General features: G+C 37.2%; 1 protein-coding gene across 2 annotated transcripts in view; it reads right to left on the bottom strand.

The window, feature by feature from the left end:
* The window catches only part of LOC306852463 (protein tweety homolog 2-like), a 55,049-nt gene that overhangs the window by 24,476 nt on the left and 8,272 nt on the right, over window positions 1-22,301 (bottom strand). For both annotated transcript variants that reach the window (XM_079389322.1, XM_079389321.1), the window contains exon 2: window positions 12,174-12,349. In XM_079389322.1, coding sequence (XP_079245448.1) covers window positions 12,174-12,349 — 176 coding nt within the window. The remainder of the gene's footprint in view (window positions 1-12,173; window positions 12,350-22,301) is intronic.

Here is a 22,301-nt window from a genome sequence, read left to right as displayed (position 1 = left end):
AAGTTGTCAACTGTGACACTCTGAAGCCAGCTGCTGAGTAAGCTATGTCTGAAAATGTTTCTTGAGCTCAAATAAACATCATTTTGGAATGAATAGGCTCTATATGGAGCTCAAGTTAAATGACTGGAAAATAAAGGCGCTGTGGTAGGATGGGTAGTGCACGCGTGCCACATGCAGGTCTTTAATATTCAGCAGGAGCCATACTGAGCCAGAGGCTAATGTTCCCCAGACACAAATAACATAAGGGTTGAGGAAATGACAAACAAGATGGTGCCTTCTGCCAGTGAGAACAGTTCACAAACACTATGAGAGCGAGAGAAAGTGACAGTGTTCAAAACCAGTGGATTACTACATTGTAATTCTTCATAGGCCAATGTCACAATCAAACAAATTACTCTGCACCAACCCTATATACTTACCTTTGGGAACAAAATTATATTTAAAATGTGATTCCTTGTGAATCAAGAAAAAAAAAATGTGCATCTTATTTGTTTTCTGTCATCAGTGATTCACCCTCATGGTGTTTCAAACCTGTATAACTTACTTTCTTCAGTTGAAAAAGCTCATAAAACTTACATTGTATGGGCTCATGACATATTTGAGTACTAGAATGCCACAGAGACTCTGGGCTGGTAAACAGCCACCTACTAACCACCCACAACACTCTAGTATCATACTGGCAAGTTTTGGACAGTCTCTACAACTGTTTGGGCTGTATATTAAAAGTAACAGCACTGACATATCCAGTAATATTGGACTGGTGAAGACATATAATATTTCATTGCAAGCAAAATATTTATTTCTCCAAACCAAAATCTAGCTCACTACACAGCTTCATAAAATCAGACAATGGTCCAAATGTGGACTGAACACAATGCATTTGAGATAACTACCATCCACAATACCAGAGAAACAAGTTAATGAGTTTTTGGCATGAAACAAAGAATATTAGCGTGAGAGTGCATTCCCTCCATCCCAAGCAATGATCTTCTCACCAGTGGGGACAGGAAGCATCTCACATAGAAAGAATGATGTCATCAAAATGGCCAGACTCATCTCAGTTCTTGGTATTTGGTTCATTAGACCCCAGAGACTCCATAAGGTCAATAACACTGCACAGGAAGTGAAGTCATATCCTGCACTGCATTGTTCATGTAAGCTGCCCTTTAAACTCTATTCCTTACCGACCCTCCTTTGTGTTTACTTTGAATTCGACATTTCGGGACTGTAATGGGCAATGAGTAATGAAATGCAAAATCTGCTCTCGGTCCCGTGTCAGCTGAAGAATTGAGAGTGAGTTTAGATCAGACTCCACAGTATGGAGCTGCACAGGGGACTCCTGTGGAAATGTAAAAGTGTAATGATTCCTCCTTTGGAGTGGGTGAAGTAGGGGTGGGCGATATGGGAAAAATATCATATCACGATTTTTTATAGAAATATCACGATTCACGGTTTTTATCCCGATTCTTTGTTAGTTTTACTATTTTGGTTTTACAAGTTGTCTGAGCATTACAGCCAAACTAGAAAGACAAAGATGCATGGCAGATATTTAGGCCAAAGTGGGTGAAGATAAAAAATCTTTGTCATTATTTTATTTTTCTTATTAAAAAATAAGAACAAAGATACACATTACAAATACACATAATATACAAATAAAACAAACAGTGCTTTATTTCCAGGTACAATAGGTGTATTTAGCAGAGCATTCAATGAAATTGAATGAACAAATATAAAAATAAAACACTAGATAGACTGATTCCTAAAGCAACTGTATTAAAGTTTTTCAGTCAAGAATAGTGAGTGATTTTTCTCTGTGTTTTGTTGTTTTGTTAACGTTAAATGAATAGTTCCCCCACAAATTAATATTCTGTCATCTGTCTGTCAATTCTGTCATAATGTTGTATTTTTATATCATCATTTACTCAAAAGTTGTTTTAAACCGGAAGGAGTTTCTTTCTTCTGCTGAACATTTATAAATGCCATTTTGAAGAAGGTGGAAAACCAAACAGTTGCTGGTCCTCAGTGACTTCCATAGGATTTTTCTTTCCTACTATCAAAGTCAATGTAGACCAGCAACTGTTTGGTTTTCCACTGAGTAAATAATGACAGAAATTCAATTTTAGGGTGAACTATCCCTTTAATGACAGTCGACAGCACGTTTAGTGTCCTGTCCCTTTAAGAGCTGCACGCATCTAATATACAGTACAGGCACGCATCCGTTTCTCTCTTAACTATTTACTTTCATTTTAGAGATAACCAACTCAGTCTGTATGTAAACCTTGTGTGTTTTGACAGTATTAGCGCAAAATATAACTTAGTTGAGTAATCAGGCGCTGTTAGACAGGCGTTTTAGTGCGCGTGCTTCAGGTGTATGCGCTCAGAACAAGCGCACACAGACCAGCGCGCGAATTAAACATTTAACCAGCAAGGCTTGTGCAAATAATGTACTTTTGCGATCGCGAATAAGTGCAGTGTCCTGTCTGAGTAACTCTACTGCTGTATGTCATGTTGTACAGTACATAGAGACGGCGGCGCCAGAACTGTATTTGACAATGTGCGCGGTAGCGCGATACTACGATATTTCTTCAAAAGCAGATCGTGGAGACATTTTTATCGTCCACGATCAAAAATCGTCATATCGCACACCCCTAGGGTGAAGAGTCATAAAGACGCACTTACAAACACAAACACACAAAGAATGCACAGTGCCCTGTGGCCGGTTGCCGGCTTACGCCAAAATGACACGCAGGAGAATGTGTGGAGCCTGGAACAGGGGACTTTATTAAAATTATGGGAAGACTGAATTCTCATTAGCTGGATGCCTCTAGCCAAACTGCATCCTTCTCCTGATCCATCTCTGATTTAAAAAGTGCACAGGAAAATTGAGCTGCACTGGGGAGAGGAAGGAGAAAGAGAGAGATACATGCCAACTTTCTCATAAAAATGGCAAGAGCTGAATTAAATTGGCAGATTCGATTAGTGTTGTTATTATTATTAATGGAAACTAAAATGGAAAACAAATGGAAAAAAAAAGATGTAGATTCTGTGAAATAATCAGTAGTGATTTGAATGCAAAAATTAGCTGAACGATAAAAAGCAAAACAAACTGTGGTTGGTCGCTTTTTATGTCAGTTATGATAATCTTTTACTATACAAGTACGTCGTTCTTGGCCAATTTAAGCAAAAAATGGATTAGACTTTATACCAATATTCAAAAGTCTGTCTCTGCAGAAGACTAGGAACAGCACAATTTGAATCCTTTCATGATTTAGCTCAGATTTATTTAAAACACACTGCTCACAAAAAAAGACTTCATCATGAGACAAAGTGCTTTCATCTTTCAGTGTTTAACCAAACACTTCAAATGCAAAACCTGTTTGGAAGAGACAGCTGAGAGAACAGCTCTTTTTGCTGTACTCTGTAAGATGAACTACCCAAAGTATTAACATTGTAGATGGTTGCTGGGAAGGAACTGAATTAGAATCCCTCTACAGACAGCCCAAACTGGTCTTCAGATAAAGAGGAAAAGCCTGTATTTGGGGGGAGGGGGGGATTGTAGGCAATTGCTCCTCATGACAGAAATGTAAAAATTAGATTTGTGATATAATGTGTGTTTTTAATTTAATGCATCCTTGCTGGTGGGAAAAAAATATTTTAAAATTCTTTTGAAACCGTATTGTAAAAGTAACCATTCACCCACTAAATGCATGCCAGGCATATGGGCAGTTAGCGTAACAGCTGCAATAATAAATGTAGGAGTCCTTAAAATAGAACCAAAGTGCTAATGCTGTAATTTCCACAAGAACCTCAGTGCCTTAAGATGTTTGGCTTTTAAATGACTTTAGATGGTAAAAAACAGTACCAAAAAAAGCTCTACTCTGGCCTCAAAAACCTGGTCTGAAAGCAGGCACATAAATAATGGCTAAAATAGTGCTTGTGCTTTTATCAACTGGATGTAGAAAAGAGAGGGTTTACTGTGTTGAGTATGGACTTTTGAGTATGAATTAAGCAGTACCTTACATCAGCCTCTCACGGTGTTCTCTTGCTTGAATTTTCATATTTTTTTTCTTTGCAAAATGAGGCATCTTTCACAACTGAATATGATTTTAGTATGTCCTCAGATGTCTCCACCCCTGAGGGAGGCAGCATTTCGTTACGATTCATTTGCGTTCATTCATTCATTCATTCAGTCGTTGGGGTCTTTGTTCATGCCACCACAGGGCTTCAAAACGACAAGAGCCCCACATTATTTTGTAGGGGGTGGGCAGGCTTGTTTGCTGAAGCTATAACCATCTGTCAAGCCATCTTGGTTCTGCATGATTCATTAGAACATGACTGATGAACACCATATTGGTCACTCACCCTCAAACTGTAGGCCACAACTTCCTGCTTCATCAAGTTCTTCAAAATAAAAAATACCACACAATGACATGAGAACTGCAGTAACTGGTGATATCTACATCACATCAAATATAAGATCATACAACAGCATTTTAGTGGCTTTGTTATGGTTTAATGCATGAAATGAGTTTTCCATTCACTTCAATTTGATGTCACTTTCCTTACAAAAAAGGAGGTCACAAAAGACACTGATTTGAAAATGCAATTACATTACAAAAACACTTTTATGAAAACTATAAACTTTTTATAGGGATATAGCAGGTGTTATGAAATGTATACACTGCTCAGGGCTAAGCATCAGTCCATATAGAAAAAATACTGACAAGGCTAAAGTGTGCTGCTCTAAAATCATCACCATCAACCATATGCTTAACAGTGGGTGTCAGGAATGAGCCCTTGCACACGCCAGACAGGAAGCTAACAATAGGTTACAGATGTCAGAGAGCAGGTGTATGTGTGGCAGAGAACAACTGGGGTCCATATACACACACATACAGGTGAAGCAGAGCAGGCAGAAGAGATTTCTCTCTCTCTTCTCTTTTACCTGTCAGTGTAAGCTATTGTGAGATATGTAGAGGTCACGTCATGCGGTGGACCATGAATCACATGGAGGCTTTGAAACAATGACAGCCACAGCATGTGCAAGACCAGTCATATTGTTATATTTGTGTGATAATCACTGACGGCTATAGCCATTACTAGATAGTGTTTTAAATTTCATTTTACTTTAATCAACGCAGTTGAAAATGCTCTTCATGTTGTGCTCTAAGGGACTCTTGAAAAAGAGCAGTACATCCGAGCACAGGGCAACCATGGCAACACATGCCGCAGATTAACTGAGCATCTAAATACCAAAGAAGCTATTGCACATCTCCTGCCATTCAGCAACATAATAGAGAAAATAAGAGCAAGATTCTCACATTATGTAGTCACAATGAGACTCTCTACATCTAGAGTGGCATCATGGAAAGCAACGTCTGCAATTAGGGCCAGTTTCAACTGCAGATAATACTAGCATTTGAGTGTTATTGCTATTGATTATTTTCTTCAGCTTTGTTTAAATAAATGTTTTGAGTTCTGAAAGTTACAGTATGAAATTATATTAAAATAAAATTGCATTTCAAAAGATCAAGAACAATTTAATTCCTCATGATATGACCTCTTTATATACAACACGGAAACTATATCAATACCTTTTAAAATGGGATTCATATTTGGCCAAACAAGATTTACATTGATGTGATATCAAACTGTTCAAAGTAAATTCAAATGTAGATTCTAATACCTATCATCTCACCTGAGAGCAATCTAGGACCCCTATAGAGCTCCATCATGTTGCACTGCATGACCCGAGACCCTCGCTGAAACCGAAAATTGATTTGGAGCCATAAAATCACTTGTCTATCTATTTGCTCACCCATCTATCCAACTAATCAAGCAACCCTATGATTTACTTCTGGACACTGCAGAAATACTTCTGCTACAAACTACATTAACGTTTAATGTGGATGAAGTCAGCCTTGCTGAGACATCCTGCAAGTTTTAGCAAAACCACATAAATAATAGAAGGTGAGGTTAGGAGTGTTTAATGTAAGGTTTCCAAAGATGACTGTATACAGAAAATACAACATCAACAGACAGACTTCAGTGAATGATCAATTTATAAGATACAATGCCAGCAAGGTGACACTGATGAAAGGTTCCAGAATCCATACCATGCTAAAATAAGTAACTAAAAATATATGCTGATATCATCTGAACCAGAATATATTAGGGCCAGGTGATATATTGACTAATACATAAATTGCACATAAATATCAAATGAATGAACATATATTTATACAATATATATATTCAGTACAATACAATTTAAAAAAGATTTTATATTAGCGTACAGTTCTTTCTTTTTTTTGAAAGAACTATGTTTACTGTAATCAGCAAGGATGCATAAAGGCTGCCTTTATCGGATCAAAAATAACAGTGCAGCATTAACCTTTTTTTTTTTTTTTTTTTTTAAGTTTACTAATATACTACATAATCCCCCAGTTTCACAGACGAGGCTTAAGCCTAGTCCCTGTCTAAAGTGCAAGTCTGAGCTGTTTCAAATCAAAGATACAAATCAAAGGACATCAGTAATGTGTTTGTTTTCTAAGGCACTTTATAAAAATTACTTAAATGTCCTAATTGAATGTCCTATGACCTAATCCTGGCTTAGTCTAACAAGACAAAAAAAATAATAATAATAATAATAATTAAAAAATAATTTAATAATATATGTATATTATTAATTATTTTATTTATTTATTCTCTCTCTCTCTCTCTGTGTGTGTGTGTGTATATATACTATTATCTATCTATCTATCTATCTATCTATCTATCTATCTATCTATCTATCTATCTCTCTCTCTCTCTCAATTGAAATCAGCTTTATTAGCATGACTGTGTAACACGATGTTGCCAAAGCATTAACATATATACAACAACAACAACTAATGTTATATCTCTCCCCCTCCCCCTCCCCATATGTGTATGTGTGTGTGTGTGTGTGTGTGTGTGTGTGTGTGTGTGTGTGTGTGTGTGTGTATGTGTATGTATGTATGTATATAGATAGTACGTATTGGGACACCCCCTTCAAGGTTCAAAAATAAATGATTGATTGAGTCAGTGTGGAAGAACTTGACTGGTCTGCAGAAAGCCAAGTCCTAATCCCAGCTGAACACCTCTGGTGTGACTTTAAATGCAGACCTTGAGCCAAAAACTCATTATCACCAAACACCAATGACTTATATGGGTACAGTCATTTTAGACACTTCCAAAACTGTGGCAACAAAGATGGAAGCATAATTCACGTATTTAAAAACTGTATTTCAATCTCTGTTGCAACAGTTTTGAAAGTGTCTAAAATGATTGTACCCATATAAGTCATTGGCCCAATACTTTTGGCAATATAGTGTATTCAAGGTATGCAAGACTAATTCAGAATAATCAGCCAAGACAATGTTCTTAGTTGTGACATTCAGACTAAATTCCTGCTGTTAAACTGACCACGTTTCTGTATTTAACCCAACAGTGGGCTCTGTTTCACCACAGAAGCTTTCAGAATACCGTCAGTCATAATGCTAACTTAATAACATCAACACAGATGAGTGTCATGGGATTAAAAGAGAGGATGGTGTCTCATAAACATACAAGCATTTATATACACATTCATACACAACACAAACTAATTCAATTGAGCACTTTAGGGCTCAGCATTTCTCCAGCAGCACTGGGATGATGTAACAGCTGGGATAGTGCCTGCTGGGAGACTGGAGCGCTGAGTTAGATTAGATAACTACCCTTCTGCTATTAGCATGTCAAAGTAACAACTACTTCCTTTAAGAGAGCTCTGTGTAGTGAAGTTCCAAAGAGTTAAGACCTTGAAGGTCTGTGAATGTGACTGTCTGCAAAGATATACATTTTTGCAGACCAATTCATGACAACATAAAACCAAAACTGACTAATGCACCATGACTGTCAAGCTTTAAAAGGGTCATTGGATACAAAATATAAATATAACATTCTGCATATAAATGTGTCTTAGCTGTATGTGGATACAACCAACCTACAATGCAAAACATCCATTCACTCCTTTTTTATTCCCCAAAAAACCTAAACAGTCTCAATTATAAAGCCGTTTTGATTTTCCGAGCACTTTGTGTTTTTTCACTTGGATGTTTGTCACAATATGGAAGAAAAAAAATCACAACTACACCTATATATATTAACATTAATAGTGGGTAAAAAAGACATGCTGTTAAGTTAATACAAAGTAAATATTCTTCAGATAATATCCCAATAGTTTGCTTTGAATTTAGTACAATGACAATATAAAAGCCAATCCAGGGGTAGACAATAAGGGAAATTTGCCACTGGCCCTCCGGGGCAGTGTCTTTTGAAGTTCACTGGCCCAGGTCAACGCGTCAGGTATTGATCCCAATAATCACGAAAAAGAACAGTTTGCTTGAACAACATGAATAACATTTATTTTTTTTAAGGTAGGTTTAGTGCAAAGTGCAGCAAAACTGTGCAAAAACATGAAACAAGTGCAAATAAACCTATTGCATAGGATTCATTCTCCGTAGTCACACAGCAATTCATTATATTATGTTCATACCATAGGTTTCATACACGTTAACTTTTCTCTAACTTACTTGTCTGCATATGTGGGCGTTGATCTGCAGAGCTCACAGTAAACCTCTTTTTTTTCTTGATCGTAGCCCAGCTAGGGGTGAGCGATATGGGAACAATATCATATCACGATTGTTTTTTAGAAATATCACGATTCACGATTTTATCACGATTCTTTGTCATGTTGGTTTTACAAGTTGTCCGAGCATTACAGCCAAACTAGAAAGACAAAGCCTTTCAAGGTGACAAAAAACAAAAAAAAGACATGGCAGATATTTAGGCCAAAGTGGGCGAAGATAAAAATCTTTGTTCATTCTATCTTTCTTATTAAAAAATAAGAACAAAGATACAAATTACAAATACACATAATATACAAATAAAACAAACAGTGCTTTATTTTCAGGTACAATAGGTGTATTTAGCAGAGCATTCAATGAAATTGAATGAACAAATATAAAAATAAAACACTACATAGACTGATTCCTAAAGCAACTGTATTAAAGTTTTTCAGTCAAGAATAGTGAGTGATTTTTCTCTTTGTGTTTTGTTGTTTTGTTAACGTTAAATGAATAGTTCCCCCCAAAAATAAATATTCTGTCATCTGTCTGTCAATTCTGTCATAATGTTTTATTTTTATATCATCATTTACTCAAGTTGCTTTAAACCTGAATGAGTTTCTTTCTTCTGCTGAACATAAATGCTATTTTGAAGAAGGTGGAAAACCAAACAGTTGCTGGTCGACTTCCATAGGATTTTTCTTTCCTGCTATCAAAGTCAATGTGGACCAGCAACTGTTTGGTTACCCTCATTCTTCAAAATATCTTATTTTGGGTTCAGCACAAGAAATTAATAGAGGTTTGGGACAACATGTGAGTGAGTAAATAATGACAGAAATTAAATTTTAGGGTGAACTATCCCTTTAATGACAGTCGACAGCATGTTTAGTGTCCTGTCTCTTTAAGAGCTGCACGCATCTAATATACAGGCACACATCTGTTTCTCTCATAACTATTTACTTTCATTTTAGAGATAACCAACTGAGTCTGTATGTAAACCGTGTGTGTTTTGACAGTATTAGCGTAAAAAATAAGTTAGTTGAGTAATCAGGCGCTGTTAGACAGGCTTTTTAGTGCACGCGCTTCAGGTGTATGTGCTCAGAAAAAGCGCACGTCAGACCAGCGCGGGAATGAAACATTTAACCAGCAAGGCTTGTGTGCAAATAATGTACTTTTGCGATCGCGAATAAGTGCAGTGTCCTGTCAGAGTAACTCTACTGCTGTATGTCCTGTTGTACAGTAAATAGAGACGGAGGCACCAGAACTGTATTTGACATAATGTGCGCTGCAGCACGATACTACGATATTTCTTAAAAAGCAGATCGTGGAGACATTTTTATCGTCCACGATCAAAAATCGTCATATCGCACACCCCTAAGCCCAGCCAATTCCAGCGGTCTCGCCACTGGGGCTGAAACTTTCTCTGCCTTTTCTTTTCGTATTCCCTTTCGCTTTCCCTCAATTCCTCTGGTGATTTTCTCTTCCTTGCCTTCTCTTTTTTACCCGGCGTTTGGCCGGGTGATGTGGGTTTCAGAAACATGTAGCCTAGCTTAATAGTAGCTATAGGTAGGTGCTGAGCAGCAGTGTGCAGTTTGCGCGCGTAACCGCTGGAGCGAGCAAGGCGGTGCAGACGGGATCACGTAACGTTAACGTGTTAGCGGTGGTTACCGAGACGATTAAACAGAAATCAAAACACAGAACCACAGGTAATTAATGTGAAATTAGACTTTTTTTAATCAAGGCATTATTTTTACTGGCCCCACCGGGCTAGTGGTTGGAGCGATCTGGTGGCCCTGACGGTTTTAAAAGTACGTCCGGGCCACCGGGCCAATTATATTGTCGACCCCAGCAATCGAGTTTGAAATCATGTCTTTAAAATATCATGCTTCATTTTTTGGAATAGTTGGAAAAGCCCTGACATAAAACAATATTACAAGATATCCATACATTTCAAGTCTTCTGAAGTCATACAATAGCTATTTCTTCATTGATAATCTTCATTTTTCACTGAACTCACATTTGAAAATCACATTTATCAGCTCCAAAATTTAGGATTGAGAATGAGATTTAAGAAACGCAGCAGAGGGGAACTTTTTGGTAACTACCAATCTACATTTCAGTTTCTGTTTATTATAAATACAACCATTACATGGCTTCTGAAGACTTCCAATGTAGCACACAAGGACTCCTTAGTTCTTTTATGGTGTTGTTTGGTCCTTTTTGGAGCTTGACAGCCATGGTCACTAAGACCTGTAGCTGAATGCCGCTCGTTCTTAATGGATGACGGAGGCAGAAAAGTGCACAGTGTCTGAGCAGAGGTCAGAGGGGCGTCTCGGTATGTCCAAGGCTATTCAACCCCTTGTAAAAGTCTTAAATACTAGTCAGACTCTGAGTGTTCCCACAACCCCTCCTCCAACTCAGACCTGATGGACAATGTGGTCCAAAACAAAACTAAAGTGTTTCTATCACCAATCAGAAGTATGGTGTTTAGACAGGAATGTAGACTGCTCTCTCCATTCGAGCACAGAACAGCACTACCTGAAGTGACCCAGTGAACCATCGTTTTTCTAGAGCAAGAGAATAAACTTGACAGCTCAGTCCAATGAACCTCTGAGAAAGAAAATGAGACCAAATGAGAGTGTAAGTGAGATACAGAGGCTGTTTCTTGCTTCAATACAAAAGGGGCCATATTATATATGTATATACATATACATATACACACATAGACATATATAGATACATTATACATATACACACACACACACACACACACACACAAAAACAAGGTAATGTTAAATATGAAGTTGAAGTATGAAGTGTGTGTGTGTGTTTAACTTCATATTAAACATTAAACTTGATTTTTAAAATTGTTTTGGAATGTGGGAAAAGTTTTGATTTGTGAAAATTACAGAGTTTTCATGGCACAATGAACTCTATATCTCAAAATACCAAGGACAATTTGATTCCTCATGACATGACCCATTAAACACAGAAATGAGGCCGTTTTTCACATCATATATAATTTTAATCTGTCTCATCCATTAGTGTTCTCAGACTCTTCCTTTTGTTACATGAGTATGTTTTTGCAGTTTATTCATTCGCTGGTTGATTTGTTCCTCAAGACACTGGGCTTTAAACTGACAAGACTCATCACCAGCACTCTGTGCATCAGAAGTAACCAAGCATGTTTGCTAGAGAGTGAGATGCAGAAAGAGAAAGAGAGAGCGCAACGGAAGGAAGAGATGCAAAGAAAAAAAAAAAAAGAAGAGGTGGAACATAATGAGGAAGATATGTCAGCCAGAAGTTAGGAGCTAATTTGCCAAAGGGGATTTTTCTAGTATTTGCCATGTTGATGCAAAGCTTTCCCATCACTCATTTCAACACCAAAAATTGTGTGACAGATGACAACAAAGACCTTCTTAATGAAATCTACCACAATGAATATATAACCACATAATTCTCCCATGCACTTAAAGTGCTTAACTATGCTGCCTGCATCTTGAGCGGCTTTATCCTCTCAGTGTGAGAACGGTGGGTGGTACGTACCAGCAGATGAGTCCGGCAGCAACAGCAGCCCAAGTGACACAGCAAGAGTTGGATTTCTTACTTTCCTCTTCCTCCTCATCCTTCCGACAGCAGCACAGGCAGCTCAGGTAGATGGCCAGACACAGCAGGTTCACACCGAGCCCAGCTGCTGCTACACAGCCCAGGAAGATGAGCGACTGGAACACACAAATTCATGAGATATGAGTTTCTTTGTTAAAAGACAAACAAGAGAAATAACTCATTCTTTGGAAATGAGTTTTGTTCTTATCAGTCAACTCAGCCCAATTATGTAAACTAATTTCTACGAGTTGTTCAGAAATCATCACTGTAATGATATCTGAACTAGGAGTTCTTTAACAAATCACCAATCATATTTACATAAAAATGCATCTTCAATTTATTTACATTTACAAATCCTCAAGTCAACATGAAATGCAAATTGACTCCTGATGCATATTGCTTGTAGGGCTGCAAAATGAATAATTGCGATTAATCGCATTCAAAACAAAAGTTGAGTTATTATATATTATATGTGTGTGTGTGTGTGTGTGTGTGTGTGTGTGTGTGTATATATATATATATTAAAAAAATATATATATGTATTAAAAAATCTCTAAAAAAATAATAATTGACGTACAAAAATACAACTTTGCTTGTAAATATAGCAAAAACAGCCAGCTTAATAATAAAAGGTTCAGAGACATAAGTCATAGAGAATGAAATAGGACAAGATAGCTCAAGAAACCCTGACTAACATAAGTGTACTTATTTGAAAAAAGAAAAAAAAATATGTTATCAATGTGCAGAATATGGCCTTTTGAAAACATGAAACAGAAGTAGCAAGTGTAAAGGATTATTGGGTGAATAAAAAGTAGGGTTGGCAACTTCCATGTTCCATGACCTTGACCACTAATGCAAGTTTGTTGTTAATGTAGAATGAAGTCACGACCTTCAGAGATGTTTTTCCCAAGCACATGCAGACAACGCATTACACTGATAACAAAGAGGATCTTTCTGATTACAACACTTGGTCATATAACTTAAGAGTTCCAGTTGATAGATCCGGAGCTATTTTAGTCTCAGACAATTTAATGGGGACACAAGGTAACACTCTGCCATTGCTTAGTAGCCTACTACACACCATCGTAAAAGGAGCATGATCTCCTTTTTGAAATTGAAAATGGTCTTAACTGTGCTGAAAACCTTTACCCAGACAGGAATCAATGGCCTTTAAGCAGTGACTGAGAATAAATATGACAACTGATGGGGCAGCACAATTATTCAACAAAGCCACACTCATATACACACACAATGTCGTATCCCATCCTGCTCTTGGCTCTGAAGAGAAAGTAGGACAGCTATAGCAAGCAGCCCAGAGTCTATATTTGCTGCATCACCATCCCTGTTTCCTGCATTGTCTCTGTCTCTCTTGGTTGCATCCAACATTCTCTCTTTCATTCTGTGGGTGGTGGGACATCCTAAGCCATCTGTTTCACTCCTATAACTCTAAGACTAATGAGTCAACCTCTCTACCCGCAATTCCAGTGGCTGCATTCATCCAACGAGTCAAAGAACCTGCTTCGAAATCACAACAAACAACAAACAAATCTCATGTGAGATGATATGAGTCATGTCAACATTATAAATAATGGTTTGAATGACAGTTTAAATGGATCATTTATCATATATATATATATATATATATATATATATATATATATATATATATATATATATATATAATATAATTTTAACCAACATAGTCTGTCCTGTACTCATTACCACTGGCAATTGAAAAACCCATACTTATGATAATACAATATGATCAATTAGCATGTATATGTATATGTGTGTATGCATGTATGCATGCATGCATGTATATATATATATACACTCACCTAAAGGATTATTAGGAACACCATACTAATACTGTGTTTGACACCCTTTCTCCTTCAGAACTGCCTTAATTCTACGTGGCATTGATTCAACAAGGTGCTGAAAGCATTCTTTAGAAATGTTGGCCCATATTGATAGGATAGCATCTTGCAGTTGATGGAGATTTGTGGGATGCACATCCAGGGCACGAAGCTCCCGTTCCACCACATCCCAAAGATGCTCTATTGAGTTATATCTGGTGAATGTGGGGGCCATTTTAGTACAGTGAACTCATTGTCATGTTCAAGAAACCAAATTGAAAGCTTTGTGACATGGTGCATTATCCTGCTGGAAGTAGCCATCAGAGGATGGGTACATGGTGGTCATAAAGGGATGGACATGGTCAGAAACAATGCTCAGGTAGGCCGTGGCATTTAAACGATGCCCAATTGGCACTAAGGGGCCTAAAGTGTGCCAAGAAAACATCCCCCACACCATTACACCACCACCACCAGCCTGCACAGTGGTAACAAGGCATGATGGATCCATGTTCTCATTCTGTTTACGCCAAATTCTGACTCTACCATCTGAATGTTTCAACAGAAATCGAGACTCATCAGACCAGGCAACATTTTTCCAGTCTTCAACCATCCAATTTTGGTGAGCTCGTGCAAATTGTAGCCTCTTTTTCCTATTTGTAGTGGAGATGAGTGGTACCCGGTGGGGTCTTCTGCTGTTGTAGCCCATCCGCCTCAAGGTTGTGCGTGTTGTGGCTTCACAAATGCTTTGCTGCATACCTCGGTTGTAACGAGTGGTTATTTCAGTCAAAGTTGATCTTCTATCAGCTTGAATCAGTCGGCCCATTCTCCTCTGACCTCTAGCATCAACAAGGCATTTTCGCCCACAGGACTGCCGCATACTGGATGTTTTTCCCTTTTCACACCATTCTTTGTAAACCCTAGAAATGGTTGTGCGTGAAAATCCCAGTAACTGAGCAGATTGTGAAATACTCAGACCGGCCCGTCTGGCACCAACAACCATGCCACGCTCAAAATTGCTTAAATCACCTTTATTTCCCATTCTGACATTCAGTTTGGAGTTCAGGAGATTGTCTTGACCAGGACCACACCCCTAAATGCATTGAAGCAACTGCCATGTGATTGGTTGATTAGATAATTGCATTAATGAAAAATTGAACAGGCAGGTGTTCTTAATAATCCTTTAGGTGAGTGTGTGTGTATATATATATATATATATATATATATATATATAACACCCCACACACACGAAAATGTTACGTTTATATCTCAAATATATTTATATATTATATAATTTATTAATATAAATATATACACATGTAAATATTTTCAAAATATATGCTGCATATGTGTGTCTTTATATATACATAATAAATATACATAATACACACACATATTAACAAAATAAACTAAAACTTAACTAAAACACTGAAGACTAGACTTATGGCTGCTGAAAATTCTTTTTTTTTTGTCCATCACAAGCATAAACAATAAATAAGGAATAAACAGTTACTTTAAATTATAATAATATTTTACAATATTATTGCTTTTACAGTATTTTTGATCAAATCAATGCAGCCTTGGTGAGCATAAGAGACTTCTTTCAAAAATACGATGTTGTAGTAGAGTATCAATTTAACCATTAAACATCAGGGCCCGTATTCATGAAAAATCTGAACCGCGCTGAAACACCATAGTGCCAGAAATGGACGTAATCACCAAATTAACCTATTTGGCAACTGGAAAAATACAACTATGCAGCAGTGATGATTTGGGCCTGTTACAGCACTTATTAGGCTATGTCTCTGTTCATTTCCTATAAAATACGGTAAGTATGACAGCATGGTAAATAAAAAATAAAGAATAAATATACACATATATAATGTGTGAGTGAGTGAGTGAATTTTTTTTTTTAATTTTTCAGCTAAATTAGGAGCTCTCTAAAAGGATTCTTAGAATATTTAGGAATACGGGCCCTGAAGTTTAAGGCTACGTCCACACGAAGATGGGTTTCTCCGTATCCAATCTTTTTTTTTGCCTCAAATTCCGTAAACACGGAGTCGTCTCAGGAAATATCTGCGTCCACACGGAATCACTGAAACCGACTGAAAATGATGTAGTACACATGCCAGACCAATATGTGGCGCTGTAATTCTGCCACAGAGATACACAAAAAAACAGAGAAGAAGACTTGGACCATGTGCGTAAACCTTGAGCGCTGAATATAAACTAACAGACAAAGCAGAAGATTTTGCTTTAATAAAACTAATGAGCTCAGTAGGTTCTGCAGCACGAACACAGGCACGTAGTCTGACATTGTTGTTGTTGTCGCTGTTATGTGACGTAGCGGTGTCCGATTAGGGGCGAGACGTGGGCTGATGACGTCATCGTTTCAGAAAATATACGGATTCGCCGTCCACACAAAAACATGAAACCGGCGTTTTCAAATTTATCCACCCTGGGACCCGGTTTCAAAAATGATCGGTTTCAATCTTCGAAAACGCCGGTTTCGTGTGGACGAAACGCCTATACGGTAAAAAATGTATGCGTATACAGAGAAACCCGTCTTCATGTGGACGGGGCCTAAGTAAAATACATGATGAAACTACAGTGTCTCATTTCAGTCACATTGTCTGAAAAAGATGAGTCTGTGTCTAAGGCCCCTCCTCCACCTTTGAGGATGGAGAATTCCCCCATCAGGCCTTTGTGAAGGGCAAATAGGGGTTGATGAAGGTACCGTGATGAGGAAATGGGGGGGGGGGGGGGTATGCAGACTGCCACAGGGTTGTCTTATGGGAGGGGAGGGGGACATATTAGGGCACGAGTGTGTGTTTTCCAACTGAAGAGTGGCAGTGTGAGAGGGTGTGTGGTTGAGGGAGGCATATGTGTGTGTGTGTGCGTGGGTGTGGGTGCTAATCAGCAAGGGGGGCAGTTGGTGTGGAAACAAGGGGAGGAAGACTGGCATTATGTTTAATGCTTTTGGCCAGAGACAGGAGAAAAATAAAAATCCTCACACACACATAAATAAACATCACCATGGCAACCTCTAGCTCCTTTTTGCCCTTGTAGTTAAGCCCTGGGACAAAGTGAAAAGAGGAATTATCATAGACTATTTTAATGAAGCTGCGTGTGACTACATGGCTGGAATTACCCTGATTAAATCCCATGATCTTTGTGAACTACGTGAAACTTGTTCTATTTGACAGAGAAAAGCCTAGAGATTAGTGATGGGTGGTGTAAGATAAATCCTATATCATAGCAGCAACAGAATTGCGTACACTACAAGGTATTTTGGATAAAATAAATAATTAAACAAATGATATATATGGGTCATTGACGTATAAGGATTTTCGACAGGCCAATTTTAAAATACCAAAAAAAATAAACATTAAGAATGTTATGTACACAAAGTCATATTAAAATTTTAAATTAAGTGATTGTTTTTTTTTTTTTTTCATCTAGATGAATTGGCCGTAGCCTTAAAAAATGTCATGTGGTGCGACCATGATTTATATAAAAATTTATTCATTTCCTTAACATGCTTAATATTTTTTTTTTTTTTTTGATGTTCTCAGTAATTAAAGTATTGAGTTTTTGTAAATAATCTCATTTTGTTCTATAATTTCAGAGTTGCGTTCTTAAAAGTAGTTAGCAGACTTTTTTCCTGTAAATTGCATAAAACTGATAATTAAAAAAATATATAATAAGCCATTCACTTAAGCATACTGTAGCAACGATTCATATTTCAACCACAGAAATTAGATATTTTATTTTTAATTTAATAGTTATTGCTATTATTGGTGCACCACATGATGAGTGGTCGCTCCAAATGACACAAAGACCTTATATCATTAAAATATATATTTAAAGAAACATGCGAAAAGCACAGCACATGGCATTAGCTGCAGGCATGTCTTTAGCCCCAGTTATTTCTGAACTTTGCCCAATCTTGGCTGCTCAGTTGACCCTTCGCCGGGGAGTTTGATTAACAGGCGATCTGACCAATTATAACGCCGAAACAGCCATTTTTTCTGACAATCAAACCAGACAGGAGAGTAGATTAATGTCGGTGGACTTGGACTTGAAAAATGGTGTACTGATGTCTTTTCACGGTTGAAACAAGATACTCTCTGATAATCATTCGTGTTTATTTCATACTAACTAGTAAAGATGAAGAGATGATTGGTTCATATTCCGCTTGAACTGAGGAACTACAGCAATTTGTCAGGACACATTAAAGAGCCACAAAACAGTATTTATTGAATTTATATAAAAAAAAAAAGACAAAATTTGAACTCCGATATTTCTACTGTTTTACTGTATTGATAGTATTACTGTTTTTACTCTATTTTCGACCAAACATGCAGCCTTGGTGAGCATAAGAGACTAAAAACGTTACTTACATATGTGTATTTTTATATAACAGCGTGTGTGTGTGTGTTATTTTTTTTATTTAATTTTTAAGGTCAGATGGATGCAAACCAAAACATACAATTAGTCATAACAAATGATCATGTCTGGCATGAGTGCAAAAACAGCTTTGCATTATGTAAGACTCGATACTGTGACGACCCATGCCTTATGTGCATCATCCCTGGGTTGAATTGTGTGATTGCTCCGCCTCTCAGCTGATTGTTCTCTGATGGGTTCATCGAGGACACCTGCTGTCGGTTTCCTGGCTCGGGCGTCTGCACTTTGGACCTGGTTTCGTTTGGTTTTGGTTCAACCTTGTTTTATTTTATACATCCAACATTACTACAGTTCATTACATTTTCATGCATTCACTTAACTTTACACCACTGATTCCTGACAGTTTCATGTTACATTGTTTTTTTCTGTATAGTTCTATTTTGTTAATCAATTTTGTATATTATTTGCACTTTCTCGTGTGTCCCCGTTTTTTGTTACGTCCTTTTCGAGCCATGGGGCATAACAGATACAATAAAACAAAAATCAAATGGAGTTCTTCCTTGTCTTGGCTTTATCTTTGTTTGAATAACATATAGCAGTCCTGCTAATAACCAAGCCAATATATCTAACACAGTACAGCAAAATAATGTTTGTCACATCTCCCATCACATACAGAAGATATACAGGTAAAGAAATGGAGAAGCCTACAAAATTATGTAGAAAGAGTAAACAAGAAGGATAGGAAGAGAAAAATATTGCTTGTGTGTGCGCAAGAGAGAAACGGACAGAGAAGGAAGATAAAGCATGCAATAGAGATTCAGAGCCATTATTATGAATATAATGAATCGATTCAGAATACATTGCAAAAATGCATGAACAACACCCGTGTTGCAGCCTTATCTGGCCTTACCAATGTTCTCTCTGTCACAAATATACACACTGCCACAGCAAAAATGAGTGTGTAATTATAACAGTCAAACAAATACAATGTGCACACACACAGAGGGTGTGCATTAATACCAGGCACACATGAATAATGGAACACCTGCATTATCCTCTATGGAAATAAAGCAAAGAGGAATTATTTACACACTCTCACACTTCTTCACCAAGCCATTTCCACCCACCTATTCCCTTGTCATTCAAACACACAAACAGACAGGACCCAAGAAGACTGAGAGCTGTTTTTCAATTAGCCGCTGCTAATGCTTACAAATGTCTATAAGACTACAGCGCAGAGTTCCCACACCTTTTCACCAATGCATGCACTTGTATCCGTTTGTGATAACTGGATTTTTGATAAGATTTCGAGCCAATAGTCAAGAGCTGATTCCTAGTCAATTATAAAACTTTCCTTTTCATTTTCAAGATTTTATTCATTCAACTAACACAAATGATGAATCCCTCTTACTGCTATAGCTTGCAAATGTTCGTGTTTCAGTCATGCAACATTTATTGTAAACTGTAAACACCACCTGATGAAGGTTGAATGACAGAACCGTATGAAATTTGACTAAACTTTGTATTAAAAGCTAGTGTTTGGAAATCATCATTTTTTGTTATATTATTTGCTTATTATTCCTTTGAACCTGGTTATACGTTTTATCAGGAGTTGTGGTGGCTTTTTGTTCATATTAATTTATATATGAAAGTCCCAATTAAAAAATCCAGATTACAGAAAGGTAATTAAAAAACAAACAAAACAATTAATAAATAAAACACATGGGTTTTAGAAAACAAAACTTCATCTATTTACTTTCTCATTAATCATCCTTATGGTGAACAATTCATAATGGGAACATGTCAATATGTTTTTATCAAAATGTAAAACCTAAATAACGGGTTTAATTTTCAACTGCTCTCTCCAGTAACTTTACATGATAAAATCAAGTCCCATTCCCACATTTTGACAAACTGAATATGTGCTACTGAGAAATACATTCAATTATACACTGAAAAACAACTGATGTGGAAGCATTTTTTTTTACTCAGAAATTGCTAGTAATTTTAAACTACAAAAATGTTCAAGTAGAACGTAACTCTGAAATAGTATTTTCTTGTAAAACATACTCCCATCTGTTTTATTTACAACTGTGAAAAAATATTTTTTAACATTCTAGCCTATATACAAAATTGGTTGCGATTGTTGTTTCATGTTGACTCTAAATGAGCGAGGTCTGACAATGCAGCTCTTCTGAAAGCGGCAAGCTTTTCTGTGCTTGTTAAGGCTATGAATGTAAATAAGGGGAATGCTGCTGACAGGTCTTCCATAATGTTCTTTGTTTCTGCTCCACTGTGGTTGAAAAGCAACCGGCCTGTCTCTTCCACTTTTTTGTTTTTCCATTACTTGTATCATTCAATTTCTGCAGTCCATCCATCTTATCCAAGCATATAGAGGTGAAAAAAAGCAGGCGAGAGAAAGACGGGTCGGGAAAGAAGACAGGACAGTAAAGAGGTGGGGAAACACAAAAGTGGAGCTGGGAAGGAGGGTGGAGAGGATGGTGTGAAAGAAAAGAGGCACAAAGGAGGGATGAAAGGGGTTGAAACAGAGGATTATGGGAAAAAAGTGGCATGGCAGTCTCCATGAAAGAGAACAAAGGACACAGCGCAGCCCATGTGAACACAATTTCTGCACATCCTCACTCACAGCCAGCCACCGCCTCCCAGTCAGAAACACTGCTGTCTTTCTCCAGGAATGAAGTGCTCATCATCTCTCTTGTTCGATATAATAAAGTTTAATTTGAAGCCTTAAGGAAATGAGTGCTGAAACATTGCTTATTCATTCAGAACGTGATGACAGTGTCATAAATACCGTAAGCACATTCAGCATCTAGTCTCACAAGAATGTATAGCAGCTGACTCAATGTATCCATACCGCTGCCCATACAAATAACGATTTTATAGTACCTGAAATGAATAGCACTGAAAAACATTATTAAATGTATATTCATATTATAAACAGTAGCGTTTAAAAGTTTGGGTTTAGTAAGATTTTAATGTTTTTGCACCAAGGCTGCACGTATTTGGTCAAAAATACAGTAAAAACAGCAATATTGTGAAATATTATTAATTTAAAATAAATATTTTCCATTTCCATACTTTAAAATGTAACATTTCTGTGATGGCAAAGTTGAATTTTCAGCATCATTACTACAGAGTTCAGTGTCACATGATCCTTCAGATATCATTCTAATATGCTGATTTGCTGCTCAAGAACACTACCTACTAGCATGTTTCTCATCATGTATACACTGTAAAAAAAAAAAAAAAAGTTGTGCAAACTTAAAAGTTTAAGGCAATCAGCTTCAGCAGATTTTTGAGTTTTCTCAACTTACTTTTTTAGGAAATTTTTTGTTGTATAAACTTAAAACAAGAAGTGAAATTTTTTTACAGTGTAGTTGTGCTGCTACTTAATATTTTTGTGTAAACCATCTATCAAAAGCTATACAGGCCAAATTTGAAATGCATTTGGCTTTTTAATTTTTGGAAATGGATACATAGATCTGATTTCAAAATTATTTAGGCACATCAACCACAACAGGCATCAGGCACAAGACGTTTTTTCCTGTACAAACACTTTACATATCTTTCAACAATCTTTCATTTCAGTGACTCAGTAAACTACTCTGTGTTGTTCTTCAGCTTGTTTGCATAGTGTGTCCACTACATTCACAGGCCGAATTTCCCTGGGGGTCATTGACATACAGCTCAACCTGAGCTTAGCTGGCTACCGGCCCGGATAAAACACCCTTTTCAAGCGCCAATCACACAGTCCTCATGAATAAGCGGGCTGTAAAACTGGACG

The sequence above is a fragment of the Barbus barbus genome, assembly GCF_936440315.1.
Source record: "Barbus barbus genome assembly, chromosome: 32".
Lineage (NCBI taxonomy): Eukaryota > Metazoa > Chordata > Actinopteri > Cypriniformes > Cyprinidae > Barbus > Barbus barbus.
Note: the sequence above shows the minus strand (reverse complement) of the source record. Positions and strands in the feature narration are given on the sequence as shown.